Source organism: Saccopteryx leptura, chromosome 10, assembly GCF_036850995.1.
Source record: "Saccopteryx leptura isolate mSacLep1 chromosome 10, mSacLep1_pri_phased_curated, whole genome shotgun sequence".
Lineage (NCBI taxonomy): Eukaryota > Metazoa > Chordata > Mammalia > Chiroptera > Emballonuridae > Saccopteryx > Saccopteryx leptura.
This window is the reverse complement of record NC_089512.1, coordinates 36,644,412-36,661,903: the sequence shown is the minus strand read 5'-3', so window position 1 is coordinate 36,661,903 and position 17,492 is coordinate 36,644,412. Positions and strand designations below refer to the sequence as shown.

At 36.7% G+C, this 17,492-nt stretch overlaps 1 protein-coding gene across 2 annotated transcripts in view; it reads left to right on the top strand.

Moving 5' to 3' along the window:
* NPHP3 (nephrocystin 3) overlaps positions 1 to 17,492 on the top strand; it is a 44,754-nt gene that overhangs the window by 11,677 nt on the left and 15,585 nt on the right. For both annotated transcript variants that reach the window (XM_066351334.1, XM_066351335.1), the window contains exons 6-16: positions 617 to 777; positions 1,175 to 1,331; positions 3,471 to 3,545; positions 5,851 to 6,024; positions 8,619 to 8,722; positions 9,672 to 9,786; positions 9,918 to 10,061; positions 10,559 to 10,656; positions 11,732 to 11,834; positions 12,252 to 12,334; positions 14,285 to 14,423. In XM_066351334.1, the coding sequence (XP_066207431.1) occupies positions 617 to 777; positions 1,175 to 1,331; positions 3,471 to 3,545; positions 5,851 to 6,024; positions 8,619 to 8,722; positions 9,672 to 9,786; positions 9,918 to 10,061; positions 10,559 to 10,656; positions 11,732 to 11,834; positions 12,252 to 12,334; positions 14,285 to 14,423 (1,353 nt within the window). The remainder of the gene's footprint in view (positions 1 to 616; positions 778 to 1,174; positions 1,332 to 3,470; positions 3,546 to 5,850; positions 6,025 to 8,618; positions 8,723 to 9,671; positions 9,787 to 9,917; positions 10,062 to 10,558; positions 10,657 to 11,731; positions 11,835 to 12,251; positions 12,335 to 14,284; positions 14,424 to 17,492) is intronic.

The window sequence follows — 17,492 nt, the reverse complement described above, 5'->3', positions numbered from 1 at the left end:
GAAAGAGCCAAGTTATTAAAGTATTATTATTTTTATTTTATAGAAACTTGCCTTTTCCTCTTAAAGACTTTTAAAAATGATTATATATATATATATATATATATATATATATATATATATATGGCATGACCAGGCGGTGGCATAGTGGATAGAGTGTCGGACTGGGATGCGGAGGACCCAGGTTCAAAACCCCAGGGTCTCCAGCTTGAGCACGGGCTCACCAGCTAAAGCCTGGGGTCACTGTCTTGAGTGTGGGATCATAGACATGCTCCATTGTCACTGGCTTGAGCCCAAGGTCGCTGGCTTGAGCAAGGGGTTACTTGCTCTGCTGCGGCTCCCTGGTCAAGGCACATATGAGAAAGCAATCATTGAATAACTAAGGTGCTGCAACGAAGAATTGATGCTTCTCATCTCTCCCCCTTCCTGCTGTCTATCCCTATTTGTCCCTTTCTCTGACTCTCTCTCTGTCTCTGTCAAAAAAAAAATTTTAACTTTAAATAAGAAAATATCCAACACTACCAGTTCTAAAGCATACTTTTTTATTTTAAGTAATATGAAACTAACTAGCTCTTTAGTTAAATAAGTTATGCTTCCCTATGTTTTAATTTGTCTTTAGGACTGTGCACCTAAACTTAAAAGAATGTGTGAGACAATGGGATATTTCTTCCATGCGGTACATTTTCCAATAGATATTGAAAATCAACACCTCACTGTAAGAAAATGGGAAATTGAGAAGAGTTCATTAGTTATCTTATTTATTCATTTAACTTTACCAAGGTAAGCTGGAAATTCTGTAATTTATTATAGAAGTTAAGCATGTAACTTTTCCATTCATTTGCAAAGTCTCATCATGAGTCTGATCCATTATTGTGAGCCATGTTTGACAGTATGTTTGAGAGGTTTTTTTATATTAGATTTTAAAAATTAAAGTTACGTAGGCTTTAAAATTTAATTTTATGCACAATTAAATTTAATGCACTCTTATTGGCTGATAATGAACATATTTTAACACTGAGCCGGAACAGAGCTGTAAAGGCATCCGAGTGTGTTCTGCAGCTGGCCCTTTCTGGCCACTTGTTATTGCAGTAAACCCCCATTACTGACACTTCGGTTGATTGTTTGCTGCCACAGTGCAATATAAATATAGTAAAAGAAATTCGGATTTTCTATCTAGCTTTTTACTGGAAGACTGTGAAGAAGCTTTTTTGAAAAATCCTGAGGGCAAACCACGATTAATTTATCATCGTTTGGAGGATGGGAAAGTCAGCTCTGACTCTGTCCAGCAATTGATTGATCAGGTTTCTAATCTGAACAAGATCAGCAAAGCCAAGGTAAAATTCATAACATTGTTTGTAACAAAGACAGAGAGAGGGACAGACAGGGACAGACAGACAAGAAGGGAGAGAGATGAGAAGCATCAATTCTCCATTGCGGCATCTTAGTTGTTCATTGATTACTTTCTCATATGCACCTTGACTTGGGGGCCACAGCAAAGTAAGTGACTCCTTGCTCAAGCCAGCGACCTTGGGCTTCAAGCCAGTGACCTGTGGGCTCAAGCCAGCGACCAGGAGGTCATGCGTGTGATCCCACGCTCAAGCCAGTGACTCCAGACTCAAGCTGGTGAGCCTGTGTTCAAGCCGGCGACCTCGGGGTTTCAAACCTGGGTCTTCTGCATCCCAGTCTTATGCTCTATCCACCACACCACCACTTGGCCAGGCCATAAGATTGTTTTTTAAGTACATGCATGGCAGAGGCAAGTGCTAGAGCAAAGGCCATGACATAGGAGTGGTCTGGCATGTTTGGGGAGAGGAAGGAAGCCAGAGAGGCTGGAGCGGAGTGAATGAGAGCAGATTAGTAGGAAAAATACGAGGGAGCTGAATGTGAAAGAACCTCGGAGACCATTTCAAGGACCTTGGTTTTTTTCACTTGGAGTGAGATGGGAAGCCATTCGATTACTTTAACCAGCAGCAGAAGAAATTTCATCCTGACAAGGCTCTTTTAGGCTACTTTGTTGAGAATTGACTGATTTGGGGGTTGTGGAGAGGTCAGAGTTGGAGACATGTCACAGTCTTCCAGGTGACAGCTGCTGATGCTTGGACCAGGGTGATGAAGAGGAGGTGATGAGAAATGGCAGGATTCTGGATAAATTTTGATGGTAGAGTCAACAGATTTCCTAAGATAAACTGTGGACTATGAGAGAAAGAGAGGAATAATTAGCAATATATAGTTTAAAAATATGAATGGATAACTCAGACTCTTCTGTGCTATTTTTCCCAAACTTTTTTTTTCTTTCTTTTTTTCCTATCAACTGTTGACCAAAAGTTAGTGTCAGAAGGAGCCTTTTTATAGTAATCTTTCCTAAGAGCACTGAGAAAAACAAAAAACTGATGATGAGTGGAGAAAGAGATTTGATGATCCCTAGATTCATGGTGAGATGTACTTTAGAATGGAGAATACACGCTTTGTGTGACTGCACACTGTTGACTTGTTAAATGTTTGTAATGTTAAGAATATAGTAGAAAACAACTCCAGGATTTAAAAAAAAGATTTTAGTTCTCTTTATTTCAGCCAGAAAATAAGAAATAAATGTGAATACGAGTGTTTTTCTTACGTCATTCAGTATTGAAAAGGTAGCATGAGACCAGCATAACATTAAAGAGCCTGAGACAAAAAATGTCATTTTTATTTATTATACTTAATCTCCAGAACCATTTCTTTCTTTGTTTCAATTTTTTTATTTTCAGTTTAGTCTACTAGGTGTCGTAAGAAAACATACTCATCTTTCTTGTCTCTATTCTATTAATTTTATAAATCTTGCTTTTACAAATTAGTGTACTAGAAGGTTGAGTTTATTTTATGAAAATAGGATAAATAAGATCTCTCTACCATAGTATAAATGTAAATGTAAGATAAACTTCCATGCCAGTTCCCTTGATATGCTTTCTAAAACCATTGTCTTGCTCTAATCTTATCAAATATTAATAATTTATTAGTAATACATGTGTTATTTACAAAAAGGGCATTTTTTTCTCAGCAAATTCAGAAGACTTCTTTACATAGCCAACTACCATTTTGCTTTTTTGTTTTGTAGAATTTGCTTTACTGGTATAAAAATTGATTTTGATGTATTTTGACGGTTATGTTTATTGAGTGATACAGAAATACATAAGACAAAATTTGTACACATAGGCTTAAAAAGGTATACTGTTTGTTTTGTTACGACACCTTTCACACTAAATCCCTTGTGTGACTTTGGACAAGTTACTTAACTTGCCTCAGTTTCCGCTTTTGTAAAATGGAAGTGATCACAGCATTTCCCTCACAGGGTCGTTATGAGGATAAATGAGCTATACAGGGGAAGTACTGACAACAGTTTGTGACACACAAGCACTATAAAAGCGTTTACCACCCCCACTTCCTGCTGTTCTTACTGGTATTTCTTGTTGTTGTTAAACTCCTTTTTTCCTCAGATCATTGATCACTCAGGAGATCCTGCAGAAGGTGTATATAAAACTTATATTCATGTGGAAAGGATTATTAAACAGGTAAATATGCATTCCCTGCAAGATTTTATCTAAGATATTTAAGATCGTATTCCAAAAAATTGGGTTTGCCAGAGAAAAATCTCTTGTTTATTTTCTGCAAACAGTTCCCAGGGTGAGTGCCTGCTGAGAGTTTCTGTTGAGAGTTTCATCCTGTGGTGTCATCGCGGTATCACCACCACCATGTGTCTGTCTCTCCTCAGTCTCACAGAGCTGTTTGATGCTTCCGAACCACTAAATATAAAATAGATTACAGATGTGCTAGGTAAAATGTACTGAAGGGAAAATGTTCATTCTATTTAATAGTCTCCCCAGGTTCTCTGTGCACCTTGAATTTTTATATATTAGAAAAGTCCTCCTCAAATTTTTTCACCATATTATTCCTAGTAGCAAATTTTTTCACCATATTATTCCTAGGTGAAAACACACCTAGGAGTCATGGAGATGTCTGGAGCTGAAAGTTTCTATGGTGTCTCAAGTGTTGTCTTGAACATTTATGAGCATTACATATTCTCTTTATTTTTATATGTACCTGTTTTATATATATCTATTTTAACTATAAAAATTATTTAAAATAATATATCAGTAAAAATGGTGATAATGATGAAAAAAATAAGCCTTCAACTTTAACTAAAATGGGTACAAGAAGAAGATATACCATGTTTCACCTGTGGTTGCCCACACCTACTGAAACCTCCTTCATGTTACTGAGGACCCTACTTGAAAAGTAAGAGTTGGTTTACTTTTTAAAATTAACTTGCATTACAAGTGTGACAATATGTTATGAGAGAAAAATAGTGAGTACCAAAACATAATGATAAGACTTCTGGCCCTGGCCAGATAGTTCAGTTGGTTAGAGCATCATCCTGAATATACCAAGGTTACAGGTTCAATCCCCAGTCAGGGCACATACGAGAATCAATCAATGAATGTATAAATAAATGGAACATCAAATCGATGTTTCTCTCTCTTCCACTCCCCCCTCCCAAATCAATAGATAAATATTAAAACAGACTTCTGGCAACATTTTTTTAGATGAGTTGAGGGGACATAGTGAAGCAGATTCCTGCATGTACCCCGACTGGGATCTACCCAGCAACCCCATCCAGAGCCAATGCTCAAGTACCTAGCTATTTTTAGTGCCTGAGGCTGATGTGCTCCAACACAGCTATTCTCAACACTTGGGGCTATACTCGAACCAATTGACACACTGGCTGTAGGAGGGGACGAAAGAGAGAAGGGGGAGGCAGGGAGAAGCAGATCGTCATTTCTCCTGTATGCCCTGTCCAGGAATCAAACCCAGGACGTCTATATGCCAGTGCTCTATCCACTGAGCCACCGGCCAGGGCCAGGCAACACATTTTATATAATGTTCTTTATTATAAATATTGACATTATCAATTTTGATTTTCTCAACCTTTGGAACTTTAGGACTAATGAAATTAAATGAATTAAGCAGAATAAGTGGCAGCAAGTGAAATGGACATATTTACCATCTTTACCACTTAAAGGATAACATATTTTTAGTAACATAAATACTATAGATCATAGCTGAGATATTTGATATCAAAAACCTCATCTAAGTGATTACATTCTTATAAAAATGTAAGACAGCATATTCTATAGTATTGGCACAATCTTTAAAATTATTCACCAGGAAGATATAACCAAAGATATATTGTGTAACATTTTCAGAAAATAGATCCCATGGGGGTCAAATACCCTTCTAACTTTAATAAAAGAGAGAGGTCTTTGTTTTTATTTTTTAATATTTCTTTTCTTTATTTTAAAACTAGTGTTTTATTTTTATAGTTATAAATTTATTCTTGTAGGTACTATACAAAGGCCATGGTTTAGGCCAGGGGTCCCCAAACTACGGCCCGCGGGCCACATGCGGCCCCCTGAGGCCATTTATCCAGCCCCTGCCGCACTTCCGGAAGGGGCACCTCTTTCATTGGTGGTCAGTGAGAGGAGCATAGTTCCCATTGAAATACTGGTCAGTTTGTTGATTTAAATTTACTTGTTCTTTATTTTAAATATTGTATTTGTTCCCGTTTTGTTTTTTTACTTTAAAGTAAGATATGTGCAGTGTGCATAGGGATTTGTTCATAGTATTTTTTATAGTCCGGCCCTCCAACGGTCTGAGGGACAGTGAACTGGCCCCCTGTGTAAAAAGTTTGGGGACCCCTGGTTTAGGCCTTGCCCTCCTTAGTAAGTGAAGCCCACCATAGGCCGTGTGCTAACACTGCTACAAGGTCTTGATGCAGTCCATTCGTTTTCATGGTGCTTGCTTGCTCTTTGTGTTCAGGACATCCTAGGCTTTGAGAACACAGACCTGGAGACTAAGGATTTGGGCAGTGAAGATTCTATTCCAGAAGAAGACGATTTTGGTGATGTTCTGTGGGACATACATGATGAACAAGAGCAAATGGAAACTTTTCAACAGGCTTCAAATTCAGCACATGAGTTGGGATTTGAGAAAGTAAGCATTTGGAGTATTGTACTAACAAAGATCAGTCTCCATTTAAAGGCTATATTATGATTGTTTTTCACCTAAATATAGTTAAGGTTAATATTCGTGTTAATGTCTGCCCTCATGGCTTGGCTTGGTTATCTATTTTGAGACACGTGCTCAGGTACCTTATGAAAAATATGCGAGATCAAATATACTTAGGAACGAACATTAAACATTTTTAGTTACAGATTAGGATTTATCAACCCCATGTTCATTATGCTGCCATCTGCAATTCACCACATCAAGATTGGAATATCTAGGAAATTTGATAAAAATAGTAAAGCTATCTATTATTCCAGTTCTTAGAGAAATCAAAATATCAAGTATTCAGGAAACAAAGCACAGTAGTTGTTGTGACGAGCAAATCACTGCTTCAACATCCTTAAGTATCTAAAAAACAACAACAGAATTTGAAGTACTCAAAGAATCTATGTCCCAGTTCAAAAAATTTGGAGCGCTTTTTAAATTAATGTAAGAACTACTATTTTAATTTTTTTTTCCTTTTTTTACAGAGACAGAGGGGGGGGGGACAGATAGAGACAGACAGACAGACAGATGTTTTTGCTATCAGAATTATTTGAGTTCCTGGAGAATATATTCTGTATAGGGGTCCTCGGGTTACAACACAGTTTCGTTCCTATGACAGTGACATAACCCGAATTTTGGTGTAAGTCAAAACACATCCTAGCCTAAGTCACTTATGAATCCTAACACAGTGGTAAAATCATAATCTAGAATGTAAAAATACAACTAAGCCACAGAAAAAGGAAAAGGACATACATATACTATACTGTACACTGTACTGTAGTAACAAAAAGTGTCAAAAAATGAGTGTAAAAACATTCCTTACCTTTATTCCTGTGGTTGGCTGGCACACTGGAAGGGGCGTTGCAAGGTGGGAGAGAGTGACCTATTGGGAGGAGGAAGCTGCAGAGACAGGAGAACCTGCAGAAGGTGCCGGAGACACTGGGTCAGGTGAATCAGGATTGCCTAAGGAGCATGCAGGAGATGCTGGGGATGATTCTACCTGTACTACAGGTGTTTCATCTCGAGAAACAGCTGATGTAGAGGGTATAGGATCTGTTGCAGACCCCTCTCTCTTCTTAAAAAATTGTTCCAGGCTAGTCTGGTACTAGTTCACCCACGTAGTCCATAAGTACATCGCTAACAGCATAAGACAAAACACGCATATCTCAATTTTTTAGTTTTTATAGGAGTGAGCATCATAAACTCAGAACATCCTATGTCGAGACTTTTGTAACCCAAGGACCCCCTGTATTTAGACTTGACAAACAGAAAAAAGGATAGAGAAATTATATCAGGTAATTGCTGCAGATTTCTGCTACCCTAAAGCTAACCACAAACTATGTATTACAAATTTTTTTTTTTTACAAAATTTTTTAAAGCCTTATCAGCTGTCATTTAGACCACTGGCATACTTGATAAGCATTTCAGCCCCCAGGATAACTTTGAAATCTCCTTAATAAGTACTGAGATATTTTGGTTTTCTCAACAGGTCCTTTTCAGCTCTGAACCAGTTTTTAGTGTTCAGGGAAAACCGGGGGAATGTGGTTCTTGGACTTTGCCTAGGGCTCACTTAATTTCAGAAAGGTCTCAGATGGCCTGTCCTAACCTGATTCTCTAGCAGGAGGGGAAACTTCAGTTCCTCAGATGAAACCTCTTGTTTGGACCTATCCTCAGGAACTTCTGGAAACTGAGGTGGTCTGTAGGACAGGTGTTTGAACCAGGAGATCAAAGATGCCTGCAGGTACCCCCTCAAGGCCTTCTGTGGTATTTTCTGTGGTTTAGGGATTCAGGGTAATTCAGTGGCCTCCCTGCAGCATTGTGCAAAACACCTGAATCTTGTAAAATCCATGGGGATCTTACCTGTTGTCTCTTCTTCATTATTTATAGCAATACAATGTGTAGATGAAATTGGGGCCCACAGAGGGAAAGGGGACAGAGGGAAAGGGGATGAGAGGATGGGATCAGAGAAGGGAAAGAGATTGGTGAAATTATATATACACAACACAGTATTATAGAGAGCAGGACAGCAAATCCTGGAGGGAAGGGGGGTGAACATTGGGGGGAGGGGGGCAAGGGGGATATTGAGGGGAACATGGGCTGGGGGAGATATATTTGGTGGGATACTTGAATCTATGTAAACACAATAAAATAAAATAATTTTTAAAAAGAAAGAAATTGTGGACTTACCTGGTCAAGGCATATATGGGAGTTGATGCTTCCAGCTCCTCCCCCCTTCCTTCTCTCTGTCTCTCCTCTCTCTCTCTGTCTCTCCCTCTGCTCTCTAAATGAATGAATAAATAAATAAATAAATAAACTAAAAAGAAAGAAATTGGAACCCATTTGTGGTTTACTACTTTGGGCATATTTAACCAGCCATAAAAATAAGCAATTATGAAGGTGCTATTGACCAAAAGTAATTTCATTTTTTCATGCAGCTTTTCTCTGATGATTTCAGTGGCTAATCAGAAGTTGACTCTTTTTACTCCTCTAGAGACATGTGCTTCCTCACAATTTAAATTCATTTTTGTTTCTAGTATTACCAGCGCCTTAATGACCTCGTGGTTGCACCAGCCCCGATTCCACCCCTTCTTGTCTCTGGAGGACCAGGTTCTGGAAAGTCCCTTCTTTTATCAAAGTGGTATGATACAGTACAATTAGATTGTTATCGTTGTGTCATTTGAATTACCGAATGCATTCAACAGAGTGTAGTGTTGCATATCTGCCTTCCTGCATAGTCTGTACTAAACAGTAAAAGAGCAAAAAGAAGTGAAATAATAGATTTCTGCCTGGAAGTGTATACAATTTATATATTAGATAAAAGACTCAAAATGAGAAAGGAATAGGAAATGTGAGCGTTTGTGATTGTGTAGCTAAATGATGTAAGTAGAGCTAAGGGAGAGCTTAGGAAGGGAGTGGTCAGCATGACATGGAATTAGGCTGGGTGAATTCCAGAGGGAATATGCCGTTTTTTCAATTATTGGCTTCATCTTAAAAGTTGCACTGGGATTTTAAATATGTGAAACAAGACAAAGACTATTTAGAGTGAAATGTCATAAGGATATAACTATAAAGGATAATGAATGCAAACTACTTCTTCAAATTATGGACTAAGGTTTATTTATATAGCAAATTGTTTTAGTTTCTTTTCAGTTTATCATGTTAAAGATAATTCTAAGAGTATTTTCTTGCATCCATGATTATTTACTTTGAAGAGTTAGCATATGTTATTTCTTTTTTATTGCCTTTTTATTTAAAGTTATATTTGGAAAAATACTTTTTGTACTTAACGAAACTTCTTTTTACCTTTAATGGCATAGTATTTGTAATTAGAGGTTAATCCTCATTTTATTAATACTTTGAATTCAAATGTACACTATTTTGGCTTACATTAGTTAATATCAATTTTTAGTTAAAATGAATCTATAATTTTTTTAACGGTTAATTTAAAAGGATCTAAAAGTGGAGTAAAAATGGAAATTTCTCATTTATTCAAAATTGACAGTGTGATTTGATGCTTAATGCACTTTGAATTATTATTTTTTTAGCAGTAAAAGAGCTTAAAGTTTGATCAAATGTTTTTCTTTCAGGATTCAATTACAACAGAAGAATTCCCCTAATATGCTAATTCTTTCTCATTTTGTGGGAAGGCCCATGTCAACCAGTTCAGAGTCTTCCTTGATTATCAAACGACTTACTCTGAAGGTATAGTGTGTCATCTTTTGGAATGATCAGAATTTTTATTTAGATAACAGACGTTTTGGGGGCGAACTATTTCTCGCCAGCTGTGATAAAATATAGCTCCCTCAGTTTGTGTGTGTGTTCTCACCTGGTAGCTGATGCAGCACTCTTGGTCCGTATCGGCTCTGACTCTGGATCCCGCTAAGCTGCTGGAAGAATTTCCACGTTGGCTGGAAAAGCTCTCTGCCCGCCACCAAGGCAGCATCATCATCATTATTGATTCTATAGATCAAGTTCAGGTACTCGTTTCACTTTGTAGCCTATTGATACACTCAGAAAGAGACAAAAATATCAGTAATGACTCTAGCAAGCATTTAATTTATATGTTCATGAGAAGAAAATGTTGTTGTTTCCTTTATTTCTGCTTAATATCTAAAGACAAAGCACGTGGATATAAAAAAATATACTATATGCCAGTAGATGCTGATATCTTATTGAGAAAGACCAGCTGAATTTCTACAATTAGCAAAAACTGTTTATTTTGACATCGTTTTAGGGCCTGGCCAGAATTCGGATCAGCAGCAATTGCCTTAGGTGTCCAGAATTCGGATCAGCAGCAATTGCCTTTGCCATTTGTTCTTCTAATATTCTGAGATAAATCATTCAAAAATACGATTTTATCTTTAATATTAATGAGAAACTTAAAGAGACTTTTCATTTTACTTGGGGAGCTATTACTGGGTTGTGTTGAAATATTTTGAATTAATAGATTGAATTTTGTCTTTATATTTTTAAGCAAGTTGAAAAGCACATGAAATGGCTGATAGACCCACTGCCAGTGAATGTAAGAGTAATTGTTTCTGTGAATGTAGAAACATGCCCTCCAGCATGGAGGTACGATGCTAACTTTAGTTCTTTCAGATTACATGAAATGTTTTAGGTACAAACAAGGCAAGGTTTTTGACAATGTGTTTTTGTGTTTTTGATATTTTTTATAAAAGTGGCAGTGAAGATGGGGAGAAGGGACGATATCAGGAAAAAGATGCAATCTATAGGATTTGGTGGGAGGTTAAATCTGGGAAATGAGAGAGGAGAAGACTGTGCTTACTGTCAAGTTTCTGACTTGAGAAATTAAGTAAACTGTAGGCCTTTGAACTGACCGGGAAGCACAAAGGACAAACAGGTTGATTTTCCAACGTGGTTAGTTTGAGTTGCCAACTGTAACTTGAGTAGTGATGTCTAGTAGGCAATTATATCTATGGATGAAGAAAATAGTGAAAGGACTGGGCTAAGATACCTGTTACCCTGAAATTCCAGCTCAATTTAACAGTCCTAAAAAAAGGGACGCAGTGGTTGAATTCTGTGGGGCAGTATTTCTCAGGCTGTTTTTGCCTCCACAAGGAACCTTTTTAGTAATATTCTTTCTAATTACCTCCCTGCCCGGAAATTTAATACCATACATATACTGTATACCAGATTATGCATATAAACAGATATGTGTGTATACTTGTGCTTTATACATAAAAAGAATAGTTTTTCACTCCTCCACCCCAACAAACAATTTTTACCACTCCACTGAGAATGCATGTTGTAGAGTGGTTAAATTTCAACTGGATTACAAGTATCCTGTGGGCAAAGACTGTCTTGTATTATTCCTCTTAGGTACTAATTCCTATGTTTAATTTTACTGATAGTGTAATACATAGAACTAAAAATATTTTACCACTTCACTACCTAATGTACGTTATTTGTTTTATAACAGTCTTTGTTGTGATTAATTGCTGAAAGTAATGATATACATGTTAGAATAAATTAAATATTTCTTAATAGGGTTAACAGATTGGTTTTGCTTATTTTACAAAAGTAGTATAAAAAATTAATTCTTGTAATGGATTTTGACTTGTGGGTAGAATACAGCTTTTGTGGTATTATTGGAAGAGAATTTCATTATTCTTTTCTTTAAATAAAGGTTGTGGCCTACACTTCATCTTGATCCTTTAAATCCGAAAGATGCAAAATCTATTATAACTGCAGAATGCCACTGTGTAGACATTAAATTGAATAAAGAGCAGGTAAATATTTTTAATTATGCTGTTATCTTTTACTTTCTATCAGTTTTTCTGTAAAATACCTTATATGGGACTTAAAATTCAATATTCTGTATTATAAGGAAAATTGGGAGTTTAGTAATTACTTTGTTAAATGCACTTGCTCTTAAACTTACAACAGATATAGAAGACGCAATAAAAAGGATTTTGGTCATAGGTTTATTTTACTATATTATATTAAGCCAGTATTTTAAAAGCAAAACAGTGTTTGCATGTTGACCTCACCTGTGGGCCACCACCACAGAAATGATGCTGCCAATCAGATGGCAGGAACTGTTTCATTCCTGCAGGGGTATTTGTTGTTGATGGCTTGGGAGTAAAGACCGCTTAATTCCAGGGTGGTTTTGTATTTATGTTTTGTTTTTTGGTAAACTGGTGCAGGAGAAGAAGCTAGAACGACACTGTCGTTCTGCTACAACCTGCAATGCCCTTTATGTCACCCTTTTCGGCAAAATGATTGCATGGTAAGTGGTAGTTATTTTACGTGACCTTTTGCATGTTTTGTGTTTGCTGCAGACTGCTTCCTCACCATGTGAAATGGAGAACTGATCACTGACAATCTCTTGGGCTACTCAGATTCTGTATATTCTAACAGTGATACTAACATCCTGTGAGAATGTGACTTGTGACTGAAGATCAATAGCCCATGAATTACCATAACTTGTCGAGTATGTGTAATTTTCATCACACTAATCTTTTCCCTACTGGGTGTTTCAAAAGAAGGCCATGTTTGCCCTCAGTTGGAGCCCACTAATGGGTGCCCATTTTCACCTGTTTGAGACCCCCTAGCTTTGGGAAAGTGAGGAGTCGACTGAGGTGTAAGAATGTTATTTCCAGTGCCCTTGAATATCAGTAAGTAGGTATGTAGGTAGTAATTTTTATTGTCTCTTGTCAAATCCTGATAAACCTTTATCTTAAAATAGATTATTCCATTTTAGATATATATATCGATTATTAATTTGCTTTTGGTAGAGCATTAGAAAGTTTTACTACTTTTATTTCTTCTTCAGTACTGCCTCAGCCTGCTTGTTTGACGGCTGAAACCAAAGATAAAAATGATTAATTTTAGGGGATATTCATTACAATAGATAGTAATCCTAGCACAACTCATATTCTAGGCACTGAAACTAGTACTTTTCTCTTAACTCTTTGGTCTCATCTTAAGCACCTAATTTGAAATGAAAAATATCTTCTGAAACTCTGAATTGCCCACGATATTTGCACTGTTCCTTCCCACTGTTCCCAGAGTTGTGCAGTAAATCTGGTCTCTGTGAACATCAGTAGCTTGAATAAGTACAATTCAAGAGTGTGTGTCACTTTCTATACATTTCACAGTATTTATTCAAATTATCTCTCTAAAAGGGCCTATGGACCATTTTTTGGGGGGGTTGATATTTTTTCTTAGATAACTTTATATTTAAAAAAGAAACTACTGGTAAATATTGTATAATAATTTAAAACAAACTTCCTATTTCCTGGTTTTTCTTTAGCCTAACATTTTTCAAATTCTGGCTCTAAAAAATTTAATTTGCATGGCTAACTAATATTTATTGATAATTATTTTCCTGCTTCTAGTATGTAGGTGGCATGCTTCTCGATGATAAGAACCATGTCTTACTCATTTTTATGTCCTATAATCCATAGTAATTGTTTAAATTTAATCAAAATCAGCATTTGTTTATTGAATTGAATTAAATGGTACATTAAAATAAACTTGATGACCCTAGACACCTGTATGGCCAATAGCCAATGGCCGTTTTGGTCATGCACATGCAGGTTCTCACTGGATTCGGGCAGACAGTAAAGAAACAGTGGAGCCAAAAATGGTGGCCATCCCTATATTAAAGTCTCGCACTGGCCGATGAGCAACACACAGGGAAAACTCTTCATTCTTCATTCATTCAGAGCTCACAAAGCCACTGACACATTATCTGGTCTTCTCTGGTTTCTCCTAGAGTCAAAGGCCTCATCAGTCTCAATGGAGCTCACAAAAACCCCTCACCTCTGGTTCCTATCTGCACACCTCTTCTCTGTTCTCACTCTGCACAAACATGGCTTCCTCTGTTCTCTTCACAAACTTTCTGGCACGAAAACCTCTCCTCCAACACACATTAGTAAGACAATGGCCCTTCCCAAGCAGGAAGGTAATTTGCAGTTTCACAGACCACATACCTGGCACTGCCCAGCACCATTTTTTAACACTAAAAGTGAGCAAACTCAAAAAATATGAATTTTACAAACTCATTTGCCCAACACCACCCCATAAAACCACCATTTTCCTGTATCATGTTTTATTGAATTCCTATTATCAGTTGTAGTTTAAAAAATAGAAACCACATTGTTTTTAACCTACCCAAATTTTTCACAGATGTTGGCAGTCTGTAAGAAATTAAACCTATTCTCGATTCCAACAGTGCTGGGAGAGCAGGCAACTTAGATAAGATCCTTCATCAGTGTTTCCAGTGTCAAGATACTATTTCGTTATATAGGCTTGTTCTGCACTCTATCCAGGAGTCCATGGCAAATGACGTGGATAAAAAACTCATGAAACAGGTAAAGTATAATAACCTTGTAAAAGGAAGATTATTTTGATTTGTTTGTATTTGTGTGTGAATTGAAATAAATAGCAAATTTTGGTAAATCTCTGCTTAAGTTTACATTTCAAACATCTACAGGAATGTGTGCTTGTGTCCAGAAGAGATCTCAGGAAATTTGCATTTTCCTAATTATCATTGAGATTTTTAATCTTTTCATGCTTACTGGCTATTCTTGTTTCTTCTTATTTAAATTCTTTGTTCAAGTCCTTTAAACACTTTTTGAGTTGTTCATCTTTTTCTTATTGATCTGCAGGCATTTTTAAATGTTCTACATACTGAGTACAAATTCTTTGTTACAGAGTTTGCAAATAAATGTCTTTTTTCTTGTTTGTTTCTTATCTTTTAACTTTATGGTCTCAAGCATTATACAGAGTTTTATTTCAATGAAGTCAGATTTATCAATGGTTGCTTTTATGGCTTATGCCTGTGTATTTTCTTTTAAAAATTATTTGCTATCATAGCAGAGTTCTCATAAATATTTTCCCTTTCAAAATATTTGAAAGTTTTGTTCTTCATGTGCAAGTCCTAAACTCATGTTGATTTATTTTTGTTTATTGTGTAAAGAAGGAATCTACTTTTTAATCTTTTTTTACATGGCTATTTACCTAAATAGTGTATCTTTTCTACTGATTTGGAGTGCCATCTGTCAAGTATCAAGCATATAGACACACGAGTCTGTTTCTAGGCTTTTTCGATTTGGCCTATTCCTTGCTAATACCAGCATCTTAACTGTTAGAACTTTGAAGTGAACTGTAATATTTGGTTGGGCAAGGCCCTTCTGAATATTCTTCACGATTGTCTTGGCTAACTTCCCACATGTGTTTTTAGAATTGGCTCTGCAAGTGCTATGGAAACTCATTTTGGAATTTTAGGGATTGCACTGAATTTAGAGTATAAATTGAGAAAATGAACATATAAGTCTTCTCCTTCATGGAAAACTAAATAGCTCTCCATTTACTTAGTCATCTTTTTAAATGACTTTCAAGAACATTTTACCTTCTTCCCAATAAAGGTCTTGCCAATCTTTTGTTAAGATTTGTTCCTAAGGACTTTATAGTTAAAATAACATTTTATGTATTTTATTTTTTATTAAAGTATTGTTGGCATATAATAGTATATTTGTTTCAGGTGTACAACACACAGTGATTTGATATTTGCATAACCTATGATATGATCACCACACTATGTCTAGTAACCATTTGTCACCATGCCAAGTTATATCAATGTTATTGACTGTAGTCTATATGCTAAACAGTGCATTTCTGTGGCTTATTTATAACTGGATGTTTATACCTTTCTTCCTTTTCACCTCTTTTATCCACTGAGGATGAGGAAAAAAGGAAACCTTAATATACTTTTGATAGGATTGTAAATTGGTGCAGCCACTGTGAAAAACAGTATGGAGATTCTTCAAAAAAAATTAAAAGTAGAACTACCACACAACCCAGAAATTCCACTTCTAGGTGTATAGTTGAAGAAAACAAAAACATTAATTTGAGAAAATATATGTACTACTGTATTCATACAGCATTATTTACAGTAGCCAAGATATGGAAACAACATAGATATTTATTGATAGATGAATGGATAAAGAAGATATATATACACAAAGGAATATTACTCAGCAATAAAAAAAGAATGAAATCTTGCCATTTGTGATACAATGGATAGATCAAGAGTATTATACTAAGTGAAATAAGTCAGACAGAGAAAGACAAATAAAATAACATTTTTAAGTTTGTTGTTAAATTCAATTTTGATTTCTGAAAACTTACTTGATTTTAGCAATCTTGCTGAACTTTTAAAATTTGATTCTGAATCCATTTTTATGTTAATTTCTCAGCTTAGGGATTCCTGGGGTTTTGACTTTTCTTTTTATTTATTTATCTCTTTGTGTGACAGAGACAGAGAGAGGGACAGATAGGGACAGACAGACAGGAAGGGAGAGAGATGAGAAGCATCAATTCTTCATTCCGGTACCTTAGTTGTTTGTTGATTGCTTTCTCATATGTGCCTTGTCGGGGGTGGGGGATACAGCAGACTGCGTGACCCCTTGCTCAAGCCAGCAACCTTGGGTTCAAGTTGGTGAGCTGTGCTCAAACCAAATGAACCTGCACTCAAGCCAGCGACCTCAGGGTCTCGAACCTGGGTCCTCTGCATCTCAGTCCAAAGCTGTATCCACTGCGTCACTGCCTGGTCAGGCTGGGGTTTTGACTTTTCATTTTACCTTATAGTCCATAAGTATCCTTGTCTTGCCCCCATGTCTTTGGGCTGGTATTTCCCTTTTGTGACCCTTCTCTGAGGGTACAGCCCTGGGAAGGTCCTGGTGGCGGCAAGCTTTCTAGTTCCAACTCCTTACCTCCTGGGGCATATGGGCTCTCCTGTGATCCCCACTGTAGGTGTGGAAACCCAATCCCTGAAGTTGGGACGGCTGCCATCCTATCCCCACCCTCCTCACGGATAGCATCCCAGCACTTATTCCTCTGATTATCACTTTTCTTATCATTTTTGGCACCTGGAGGATTTCCCTTTTCCCAGGCTCCACTGTGCTTTTAGAAATGTTTTGTTATATGTTGTTTGATATCAACAGGCATTTGTACTAGGAGGGCTATGTTTTCCACCATCTTCCCAGATTTGGAACGTTGTCATTAGTTTTAATAATGCATTTCCTGTAGTTTTAATTTTTCACTGAGCTTTTTCTATTTGTGTGCTATCTGTGGCATGCTATATATTTTTTATATACGCTATTGTCAACCTTAAAAATAAAATAGTTATTTTATTAGCAAAATGGGTTTATTTTAGAATAGCAGAGAATTGCAATTGGGGACAAGCAAGCTATGGAAAAACCATTGGAAAGTCTATATGACAGAAAAGAGGGGCTTGTTGTTTTGAGGCTTTAGGAGGAAACAGGAGAGTTGTATTGAACAAAAGTTCATTGGAAAAAAGCAAAAGTTCAAGGTTGTGCCAGTTGCTCTTCGGCTGCAAGCAGCGGTTAGTGCGTTGTTGCTGGGGCAGAAAGGGGTCT